Raw genomic sequence first — 11,697 nt, forward strand, 5'->3', positions numbered from 1 at the left:
AGCAAGCATTCCTGGGCCTCTGCTCCCAAAAGGGATCAGCTGGAACATGAGGAATAGCAGGCTGGGAGGCTTCAGCTTCGGGGAAGAAGTTGTCAGGAAGGCGATGGAGCTCTGCTAAGTCACGAGTGGCTGGAGAGAGCGGAGGAAGATCACTTGCCTGTTCATGGTCTTTCCAGCACAGGAATGGGGGCCACCGGGTGAAGCAAGCAGGACCCCATTTCAAAACTGAGGGTCAAGAGGAGAGCGGTGTGTTCAGAGGCGAGAACCTCACTGTGGACTAACAGCAATGCCGAAGCGAGTGTCTGTGAGTAAATCTCACCTTACTGAAACCCAGAGACATGTCCAATGCACCTCTGGCAATACTGTCAGCAGCTGCTTTTGCAGAGCATTTTGGGATCTCCAGCCTCCTCCTTTAGCAGGGATGGCCTTTCAAGGGCTGCGGAACTGCTGCTGCCTCCTCCAGAGTGCCAGGTTATCCCAAAGGCCAGGTCTGTCTCAGGCTCCAGCACAGGGAGGATCTCTCCAGTTCCTGCCACCACCAGCCCACATATACTCTATAAACGTGAAGCTTTTGAGATTGGCACCTTAAAAAACAGAATGAGAGATGCTTGTCTGGTTCCCCCTCACTATCCCGATAAAGGCATCGCTGTGCTCTGCACTAACAGAAATAATGCAGCTTGGCACGTCCAACAGAGACAAAGTCTCTCCTCTTTTCCCTGGCGGAACACGCCATAACAGGGCATGGAAAGGCTCCGGGCAGGTGAGCGTTCTGGGATATGTCTGGAAAGGACGCCTGTGTGCCCTGAAAGTGAAGGCGAGCTGCCCAGGGACAGCATAGGAGCATGATGGGGGGCTCAAGATACTCTTCCTACCCCTCCATGCTGATTGAGTAGATGCTGAAGACACATACTACCCCATCATCCATCTGCTCGTACTGTTTGTGCGTGGAGGCTCTGAACAGTTAACCCGCTGCACTGTAAAATATGATTTGCTGCAAACTCCCCCCAGGCTGTTTCTGGACAGAGCAGCATAAAACCTGCAGGACCAGACACACACACCCCCTCCCCACTGCAGCAGGCTCTCTAACCTCCGCACGCTTGAGCAGTTCCACTTAACTATCAGGTTTATCCAGCCACCTCACCCATTTCCTTAGTACTCGCTTTCCTCTCGCCTCTCCTTTGGCAGAAGCAGGTTCATCAAAGCCACGAGCTCTGCCACAGTTGCTGCTCGGCAAGAGGAAGCACCGGCCTCTGCTCTCCCATGGCCATTTATCACCTGCGCTGCTCTCTGCATGTGGTTGATAACTTAATCTGCAACGAAACATAAACAGTCACTCAGAAGTTTTGTTTCAAAGGCTCCTTTGATTCTAGACATCCTCGTGTGGTTTCCTTCTATAGAAACAGAGGAATTTTTATTCTAAAACTAGAACAGTTTTCCAAGTCCTCCATGAGCCCAAGTCAGCAGCTGGTCTGTACGGCTCTGCAGGAGCTGTGATGGGAAACGCTCCTGTACTCCGGGAGCACATCAGGGATCACTGTCTCTGCATCTCAGATTTTAAAAGGCTGCTAAAGCACTCTACAACCACAGTTTTGGCCCAGTATGACCAATAAAATGGCAAATACGATGCTTTTAACAGCCAAGCAGGCTTAGGGAGAGTTTCTGTGGCTGCCAAGATGCACTTCAAACTCCCACTGGGGAACCATCACTTATGCACCAAGTCAGCCTGATGCTCCGCATCCGCCTGGTGAAACCACTCTGTTTCTGAAAGGTCCTTGTGCCCTTCCACATCAGCTGCGATGGCACCTGGCCTGCCTGCCACGTCCTTTGTGTCTTCTGGGGCTCTGGCTTTTGAAGAACTCTTACTCCTCTGAAACCACGAGCTTCGCTGGACTTGCATGAAGTTTTCTTGAGAGACACCCCTGACCTTCCTCAAGGCAATGGCTACGGCAACCCTACAAAGAGCCCCGTAAAACTCCCCTGTATGATGTGATAACCATGTTAATGAGGAGGACAGCACATGTCCTCCAGGACTCTTCTTGCACAAGCCCTGGGGAACATTTGTGGGCAGATTTCAAATGTCTCCTTCCAAGGCTCCGTCTGGGCACGAGGAGGTTCCCAGTTCTAACCAAGGCACACCGCAGTCTGACCCGCAGCTGGTTCCTCCGATGCCATCACTCTGTAAAGCCTCTCTCTGCCCGCAGCGGGGTCTCCGGACCCTACAAACACTGCCGAGGCTGCCAGGCCCTCAGGATCCCTCCCACACCCTGGCGGGGGTACGAGCAGGTCGGCCCCGACAGCCCAGCCCGGCCCAGCCCCTACTGGGCCTCGCCTGCACGGCAGTGCCCTGCTGTCCGCCGCAGGGACTCGGGCTGGCGGTGCCGGTACTGGCCGGGCTCCAGCCCGAGGGGAGCGCCCCGGGACGGCAACCACCTGAGGCGGCGAAGGGCCGGGGAGGGGAGAGCGGCGGCCGGGCCAGGGGCTAAGGCAGCGCCCGGCGCCTCAGGCCGGTGCTCCCAGCCAGGCCGCGTTGCCATAGCGACAGCAGCCCCTCCAGCCCACCGTAGAGCGGCCGCCTCGCGACCCCTGCCGGGCCGTGCGCGCGCCCCAGAGAACCCCGCCCCCTCCGAGGGGGGTTGCTATGGGGACGGAGGCGCTAGGGGGCGTGGCCATGGGGCGTGGGAGGGCGGGGCTAAGGGAGGCGTTGCCATGGGAACAGTGCGGGAAGGGAGGGGCGGCGGTCTGGAGAGGCGTTGCCATGGAGATCGGGGGTAGGGGATGCGTTGCCATGGGGACGGGGTGTCGCTGTGGGTACCGGAGGGGTAGGGGATGCGTTGCCATGGGGACGGGGCGTAGGAGGACAGGCAGAGACGTTGCCGTGGGGTTGTGCGTCCCCCCCCTCCCGGCGGGAGCGGGGCCGGGGGGGGTGGCCCCACGGGAGGGGCTGACACCACCCACGGTGCCTGCCCGCCTGCTCGGGGTGTCCCCGCTGCCACACGTCCCGGTCCCACACCCAGGGGACGGTCACGGGTGGGGGAACCCCTCCCCGCGGGTCGTGTCCCCCCCCCCGGCCACGCCGGCTCCAGCCTCTCGCCCCGCTGCGTTTGGCCCCGGGCAGCGCGGCAGCAGCGCGGGGTAAAACGGGACAAACGCACCCGAACCGCGGCCTGGCGGTGGGCCGTAAGGGTCTGCGGGTCTCTGGGGAGGGGGCGAGTGGGAGCACGGCAGTGCCAAACCCCCCCAGCCTGGCTCCTGCCCCCCATCCCTCGTCTCCCTCCAGCAGGGAGAAAGGGCAGAGCTGGTGGCGGGGGGGGGGGGGGGGGGGAGCGGGACGCCCCGGGACCCATCCTGGCATCCCTGAGCACCAGGAGTCCTGGGGGGATGGGGGGGCAGTGCTGGGTGCTGGGTCCCGCTGAGTCCCATGGCCAGACAGCCGGGTGCCGGGTGCTCCCAGCCCCGGGGGGGGGGGGGGTTGTGCTGGGGCGAGCCCCCTCCAGGGACAACGTCCCCATCTACCAGCACCCCACGGGCGCTGCAGCACTCGGGGCGGCCCATGGCCCCCCTCCTCGTGCACCCACCCCTGCGCAATCGCTCCCCCCGTCCCGGCACACTGGGAGGGAGCGGGTGACCACCCCAAACCTGGGGGGTTCCCGGAGCCGCGTGTTTGTGCCGTGCTGGCAGCTGGTCCTTCTCCTGCCCACGGCACCCGGCGCCCCGGAGAAGCAGCCGGGCTCGGGGAGGGCAGCCCTGGCGGTGCACGGTGCGGCACCAGAGCCTGTGGCGGCTGCGTGGTGACCCCAGAGGCCCGGCAGCACCAGCAGCACCGGCTAACCGGCCTTTCTCCGTGACGGATTATCTCGACGTGACAGCTTTCCCTGCTCAGCCGCAGGTAATCCCCCACGGCAGTAATCCCGGCGCAGCCACCGCGGTGTAAAGCCCCACGGCAGCTCACGTGCCGACCCACTGTGTCCTCCGCAGCCGGGGGATGGAGGCGTCCGGCCGAATTCCCCGTGGCTCCCCACAGCACCCCTCAGCGAGGGGGTTCCCTCCAAGCGTGAGATCCGACGCACGGCCGTGCCGACACGAGCTCCGCCGAGCCCCATCGTCCTCCTCGTCCTGCCCCGGCACTCTGCAAGGGCTCACCGGGAGATGCTGCTCAGCGGCGGGGTTTGCTCCTGCGGCTCTCGTTACGCACCCAGGCTTCGCTCCTGCAAGCGCGGGCGCTTCCGCAGCTTTTCTCTGTGGTTCTGCCGTGCACCGGGAGGAGAGCGCCGGCTCAGGAAGGCCCAACGGCCCGGAGCCCCGTCCCTGGTGACAGCAGGCGTGAGACATCACCGAGCGTGTGCCACGCTGGCTCCGCACCCGCAGGTTCGGCAAAGTGTGTCCCGGCAGGATCTGGCCCCACAGAGCATCATCCCTCCACGTGCCCAGGGGGGTGGAAATTTTGGTGGGGACCGTGGCAGGGAAGGGACATGTGGTTGGTGTCGGCCAGCGTCCCCATCACTTCGGCCAGCTGTAAAACCCACGGGAGACCGTAAAACTGCCCGAGCCGGGGCGTCAGCACCAAAATCGTCCCGTGAGAGCAGATGCTGGGGGGGACGTTTTTGCTTACTCAAGGCAGCTTCCAGCAAGCGCTGAGCTGACGCTGCCTTGAGTGATCCTAAATATAGGCCGGCAGAGGATGGTTTGCATCCTGGGTTTTGTTGCTGTAGAACAGGAAATGTCTTGAACACCCAAATATTTAATTTTTCATGGCTCGCACAGCGCACAGGGCTGGAAACAGCCGTGGCAGCAGCGTCATTCCCCACGGCTGCTGCTGCTCTGGGCCCCAGGGAAATCGCCGGCACGGAGGCTCCCCGGAGCGCAGCTCATCGCCGGCCGTGCCGCAGCCTCGGGCTCGCTCCCACCGCACGGCCCTGCCGGGCTTCGGGCTGGGGGGCAGCCCCGGGGAGCAGGGGGGACGTCCCGGGAACGGCTCCCGGGGTCTCCCGCGCGGTGGCCGGCCCCGCTCCCTCGGCGTTGCCCATCTGTACCGGGGCAGGGTGCAGCGGGCGGCTGCGGCGAGCTCTGCCCACGGGGAGAGGGCTGGCTGGGGTGGCCAGACCGGGGTGGGCATCTCCTCCCAGGGGCAGGAGCTGCGGCGGCTGCCCGGCCACGTCCGGCTTGGCCGAGCCTGTCTGTCCGTCCGTCCGTCCGTCCGCACCTCCAGCTGGGGCAGGAGCCCCGACCCTGCACCCAAGGGGCACCCACGATGCTCCTGGAGCAGGATGGACCCGCTGGGCTCTGGCGGCTCGGGGGGGGCTGCAGCGCCCGCGGGACAGGAGGCACCAGGGCTCTGGGGGCCGGTGGTCGGCTCCCCCCGTTTGTCACCTGTCCATTTTTTCCCTTTTCCCCCGAGTTCTCATTCAAAATTCGTTTCTCTCGTGTGTCCGTGGGAGGCAGCGTGCGGCGCGTGTGCCCAGGGCAGGGGTGAGACACCCCCTTTCTGCACCCCTTGTCCCAGGGGACGAGCGCTCAGCTCCCCGGCAGCACGGGGAGGGAGCACCAAACGCCACGCGTGGGTGCTGGGGCTGCGTGGGCGATGTCGTGGGTGCTCTGGGCCGTGGGTGCCGGCGGGCGACGAGGAGCCAGCGGCCCCTGGGGGGGGAGATCCCGCCCCCCTCCTTCTGCTTATCCTCTGCTGACCCACCCCGGGGGGAACCTGGCTGGGTCCCCCCCACGATTCCAGCACGGCCCCTGCTCCCCCACGGGTGTCCCAGCGGCACGGGGGGGGGGGGGTGTCACCTCCCCGGGGGCAGCGGCGCTGAGCAGGGAGGGGACAGGGACGGGCAGCGCTGGGGGGGGGACACGGCCGGACCCGCCTGACCCCGGTAATCATTAACCGGGCGCCGAGCAGAGCGCCTGTCCGGGACACGGTGCGTGGGGAGGGGGGGCACCGCCCCCCGCCGCCTCCTCTGCCCGCCAGGAGAGCCCGCACCCCCCCAACCCCCCCGGCTGCCGGGGCTGGGGGCTCCGCAGGGTACTGGGGGGGGGGGGGACCGGCATGGAGACCTTCCTGCGGCACCCACTTCCCACGCAGGACAGAGACGCGATGACCCACGGAGAGGAGTCACCGGTGGGGGAGGCACCTGGGGCTTCTGCGGGCCGGGGGGCTGTGGTGGCAGGGCCAGGGAGTCCCGTCCCCCTTTGCGTGGCCGCGGTCTCGCGTGGATTTGTCCCAGCTGTTATCTGACCTTGTCCCTGGAGTTTGATCGCAGCGAGGCCATAAAGAGCGGAGCCCCGGGGGGGGGGGGGGGCGGAACGACCGGGCGGCCACGGGGACGGAGCCTGCGTGGCTGCCGGGTGTTCATTAACCCGCGAGGGGCCGGGCGTGCAGCCCCACGCGCGGGGTGGGAGGCGGAGCGGGGTAGCGCACACCCCCCCCACACACACACACCCCCCCCACACCCCCCACTTCACTCCCATCAACAGCGCGGGGGGGGGGGGGTGTCCGCAGGATGAGCCCCGAAGGAGCCCCCCACGCCGCGCGCAGCCCAGGGGCTGCTGTCACGGTGCGTGGGTTGCACGCCCACCCGGGTCCTGCCACGAGGATGCGAGGGGGGGTTGCTCCGGGGTCTCTCCAACGCCCCCCCCCCCCCCCGCGTGGGGCATGGGGCCCCTCCCCGGCCCCCCCCCTCTCGCGTGGGGCCCCTCCCCGACCCCCCCTGCGTGTCGGGCGTGTCGGGCGGGAGCGCGGCGGCGAGCGGCGGCGGGAGCGCGCAGGTGCGGGGCGGCGGAGCGGGGGTCGCATCCCCCCGGGGGGGGGGAGGGGCGTGGGACCCCCGTGCGGGGGGGGCGGGGGGCCGCAGTCCCGCGGGGTGTTGCGGAGCGGGGGGGACGGGCCCCGCCAGCAGCGACCTTGACCCCGGGCGGGCTCGGGCAGGGGCTGGCCCCCGGCCCGGCGCTGCGGGGGGGGGCGGAGGGGGGGTCAGCGCCCCCGGGGCGGCGGGGCCGGGCAGAGAGCGGGCAGGCGCGGCGCAGGCAGGTTTCCAGAGCGTGGGCAGGTGAGTGGGGGGGCGGAGGAAGGGGTCTGGGGGGGCTCTGCCTGCCCTCTGCGAGGGGTGGGGGGGGCTGCGCCTTGGGGAGCCGGGGCAGCGGGGGTCTCGTCTGGACCGCCCCGGTGGGGTGCTCGGCTCCAGGTCGGGGTCCGGCAGCTGCGCTGGGGTGGGTGCGGAGCCCCCCTGCCCCCCTGCCGCCCTCGCACCCTGGCCGGCAGCTGCGGCGTGCGGGTGCTTTGGGGTGCTGTACACGGATCCCTCCCTGCCCCAAAAGCCCCCCGGCCCCGCCAGCCAGCGTCCCCCCAGGCTTTGGGTGGGTCCCGTCCACTGGCACGATACCCCGGGCAGGGCCGAGTGCCGCCGTGCAGCCCCCGTGCCGGGTGCCGGCCATAGCGGGGTGCCACCGCACGCCCATCGCCTCTAGCCCCCCATGGCCTGCGGACGCCAGCCCGGTCCCCTCCTGCTCTTCTCCCGTTAACCGCCGCTGCGGCGTTCGCTGGGCCCTCACCGGCTGGGCTCCGGCAGCGCCCCCCCGGACTCGGGCCGGCAGCAGGGACCCCTCAAGTGGGGGGACTGTGCCCGTGGCTGGACCCCCAGCACCCCAACAGCTCCCTCTGGGCTCCCAGGGGCTGGGTGCTCCCACGGGGCCGGTGCTCAGCGCCCCACAGGGTTCACGCTCCCCCCGGACAGGAGAGCCGGCACGGCACGGCACGGCACAGCACGGCACAGTGCACTGCCTGCCTCACCGGCGCAGCGTTGCTGGGCAGGACGGGACGGCACTTGCCGTTGTCATCCCGCGGTGCCACATTTTGCCGGGGTGCCGGCGCTGTCAGCTGCTGCTGGTGGGGAAGGGCCGGGGCTGCCCAGGCAGCGCAGGGCAAGCGCCAGATCTGCACCGAAAGCTGCGGCGGAGGGGAGGGGATCGGCTGTGCCCATCCCCAGGGACAGCATCGGTCGCGGCCGGCTGCAGGCAGGGACGCGGCCCTGTGCCCGACTGGTCCCTCTGTCCCCAGGTCCCCCAAGGATGTGGCTGCTCTGGCTCACCTGGGCGCTGGCCGTGCTGGGCGTCACTGCCGGCTCTAGCCCCAGCCCCGGCCCCGGCCCCAGCCCCACCGTGCCGCCTCCGGACAAGGCCTCCATCTTTGCCGACCTGTCTCCGGCGGAGCTGCGGGCTGTGCGGACCTTCCTGATGAGCTGCCCGGAGCTGGGGCTGTCCCCAAGCCGGGGGGGGGCCCCTGGCCAAGAACACCCTCTTCATGGTGGAGCTGCTGCCCCCCAAGAAGCAGCTGGCCCTGCGCTACCTGGACCAGGGTGGCCCCCGGCCCCGGCGCCAGGCTCGGGCCGTCGTCTTCTTTGGAGGGCAGGCGGAGCCCAACATCACCGAATTTGCCGTGGGGCCCCTGCCCCGGCCCAGCTTTTACCGGCCGCTGCGCTTCAAGGGGGGCCGCACCGTCCCCTTCACCGCGCGGCCCATGACGCAGCTGGAGTACGAGCTGCTGCACCGCACGCTGGCGGAGGCGATGGAGCCGCTTTACCGGCTGCTGCGCGACGCCACCGGCTTCTGGTACCACAACTGCTCCCGGCGCTGCCTGACCTTCTCGGACATCGCGCCGCGGGGGCTGGCGCCCGGCGAGCGCCGCAGCTGGTTGGTGCTGCAACGCTTCGTGGAGGGCTTCTTCCTGCACCCGGTGGGGCTGGAGGTGCTGGTGGACCACCGGGACCCCGACCCGCGGCGCTGGGCGGTGCAGCGGCTCTGGTACAACGGGCAGTACTTCTCCAGCCCGCAGGAGCTGGCCGAGAGCTACGAGCGGGGGACGCTGGCGGTGGCCCGCCTGGCCGAGCCCCCGTACCGGCAGCTCTTCTCCAGCTACGAGCCCCGCGGCAGCTTCGCCACCGGCACCCCCACCGAGGTGCACGGGGCCAAGGTGTGCGAGCCCCAGGGCCGGCGGTACCGGCTGCGGGGCAACCGGCTGGAGTACGGGGGCTGGAGCCTGGCCTTCCGCCTGCGCTCCTCCGCCGGCCTCCAGCTCTTTGACCTGCGCTTCAACGGGGAGCGGCTGGCCTACGAGGTGAGCGTGCAAGAGGCCATCGCTTTCTACGGGGGCGACACGCCGGCCGCCATGCAGACCAAGTACATGGACGCCGGCTGGGGCATGGGCTCCGTCACCTACGAGCTGGCCCGCGGCATCGACTGTCCCGAGGTGGCCACCTACCTGGACGCCCACCACCTCTACGACGCCGACGGACCGGTGCGCTTCTCACACGCCATCTGCGTCTTCGAGCTGCCCACCGGCGTCCCGCTCCGCCGCCACTTCGACAGCGACTTCCAGGGGGGATTCCACTTCTACGCCGGCCTGGAGGGGCGGGCGCTGGTCCTGCGCACCACCTCCACGGTCTACAACTACGACTACATCTGGGACTTCCTCCTCTACCCCAACGGCGTGATGGAGGCCAAGGTCCACGCCACCGGTTTCATCCACGCCACTTTCTACACGCCGCAGGGCCGGCGCTATGGCAGCCGCGTCCACAGCCACGTCCTGGGCAACCTCCACACCCACCTGGTGCACTACAAGGTGGACCTGGACATCGCAGGTGCAGCCCCCCGCCGCCCCCCTGGCTCCGGGCAGGGTGCTGAGGGGTGGGACCAGACCCCACGTGTTGTTCCAAGGGTTTGGGAGCCTCGTCCTTGGGGAGCGTCGGTGTCTGGGCACCACCCGGACCCTCTGAAGATGACCCCCCCGCCCCAAGGCAGCATCTCGGTGGGGTCCCAGCCCCGTGTCCCGGTCAAGGGGCTGCCGGGTGGGCTGCCGTCTGGGGGCTGCCGGTGCACCCCGGGCGCCGCTGCCGCTCACGGCCTCTCTGCTTGCAGGCACCGGCAACAGCTTCGAGACGATGGACGTGCGCTTCGAGAACATCTCCAACCCCTGGAGCCCGGGCGCCCGCGTGGTGCAGCCCTGGCTGCACCGGGAGCCCCGCCGCAGCGAGCGCCAGGCCGCCTTTCCCTTCGGCAAGGCGCTGCCGCGCTACCTGCTCTTCTACAACCCGCGCCGGCGCAACCGCTGGGGCCACCCGCGCAGCTACCGCATCCAGCACAGCTCCCACGCCGGGCGGGTGCTGCCGCGCGGCTGGCAGGAGGAGAAGGGCGTCTCCTGGGGCAGGTGGGGCGGGGGGGTCCCCGCAGCACGAGGACGCGGCTCCTGCCAGCCCCGGCGGGCTCCGGCACGGCCAGCCCCGCTGTCTGTGCGCCGAGCCCCGAGCGTCGCCCAGCCGCTGCGGTCACGGCGCCGGGACCTTCCCCTGGCCGCACCTCGTGCCCCCGGCTGAGCCGGTCACGGTCACGGCTGCGCGGTGACCCCCGGAGAGGGTCTGGTGCCACGGGGATGCGGCCGGGATCCCTCGCCTCCCGCCAGCCCCGAGTCCCCCCTGCGCGGGTGGGCAGCGGGTGGCACGGCTGGAGGAACCCGGGCGGGGGTGGGAGAGGGGTCCTTCCCCCCGCCCCGGCACCCACGCGCGTGGGTCTGCTCCGTCCCCCGGCGAGGGGCCTGATCCTGCCCTCGCCCCCCCGCAGGTACCACCTGGCCGTGACGCGGCACCACGAGAACGAGCCCAGCAGCAGCAGCATCTACGCGCAGAACGACCCCTGGGAGCCCCTGGTCAGCTTCGAGGGCTTCATCCGCAACAACGAGACCATCGAGGACCAGGTGACAGCCCCGGGGACGCGGGGCGGCGGGACGGAGCTGGGGGGGGCCGGCAGCCCGGGCATCGCAGCCGGGGGGGGCTGGCAGAACCCGGCGGCAAGCAGTGTGGGGGGGTTCCGCCGTGCAACGCGCCAAGCCGACGGCCGCGGTTCCCTCCGCGCAGGACCTGGTGGCTTGGGTGACCGTCGGCTTCCTGCACGTCCCGCACGCCGAGGACATCCCCAACACGGCCACCCCCGGCAACGCCGTCGGCTTCTTCCTGCGCCCCTTCAACTTCTTCGACGAGGACCCCTCGGTGGCCTCGCACAGCCCCGTCATCGTCCGGCCGCTGGACCCCCCCACCTTCTCCCGGCTGGAGATCCAGCGCTGGACGCCCGACAGCCCCGGCCCCTGCGTCGACCCGCGGCCTTTCACCTACAACGGCACCTACCGGCAGGAGTGACCTGCCCCGGGGCCGGCGGTGGCCTGGGCACCCTGTGCCACGCTGGACGGAGGCGGCCGCGGGGACACCGAGGCGCAGGTGTGCCGTGCCGTGCCGTGCCACGTCCCGGGCTCAGTAAAGGCGATGCCACCCCCTCCAGCCCCGTCTCTGCCTGGGCCGTGCGGCAGCCCTGGCACCGCCGCGGGCACGGGGAGCACCGTGCCCCACCGGCAGCTGTTGCAATATTGAATGACGCCGCCGTTCAAGGTTCCCCCCCCTCCTCCCGCACCCTTCCCCTCACCTTTGCACCCCCCGGGGCACGGCCCACGTGGGGCGGGTGCTGCCGTCGCCCCCCACGCGTGGGGGAGCCCCCACCCCTTCTGCCCCGCGAGGCCCCGTCCCCCTCCCCGGCGGCGCTGGGGGCCGCAGTGGCACAGCCGTGCCGTGGCCCCGTCCCGCAGCGTAGCCGCACACAGAGCTGGGGGGTCCGTCTGGTTTATTGGGGGGCACCTACCGCGGAAGGCGACATGCGGGGCTGCGTGAG

General features: G+C 69.3%; 1 protein-coding gene across 1 annotated transcript; it reads left to right on the forward strand.

Moving 5' to 3' along the window:
• Positions 1-6,911: 6,911 nt before the first annotated feature.
• AOC1 (amine oxidase copper containing 1) lies at positions 6,912-11,312 on the forward strand. Its single transcript, XM_075746993.1, is given in 6 exon segments — positions 6,912-7,040; positions 8,048-8,256; positions 8,258-9,626; positions 9,904-10,192; positions 10,603-10,735; positions 10,896-11,312. Coding segments are annotated over 5 exon segments (2,268 nt in total). The 5' UTR covers positions 6,912-7,040; positions 8,048-8,058; the 3' UTR covers positions 11,175-11,312.
• Positions 11,313-11,697: the final 385 nt, after the last annotated feature.

This window comes from Balearica regulorum, chromosome 2, assembly GCF_011004875.1.
Source record: "Balearica regulorum gibbericeps isolate bBalReg1 chromosome 2, bBalReg1.pri, whole genome shotgun sequence".
Taxonomy (NCBI): Eukaryota; Metazoa; Chordata; class Aves; order Gruiformes; family Gruidae; genus Balearica; species Balearica regulorum.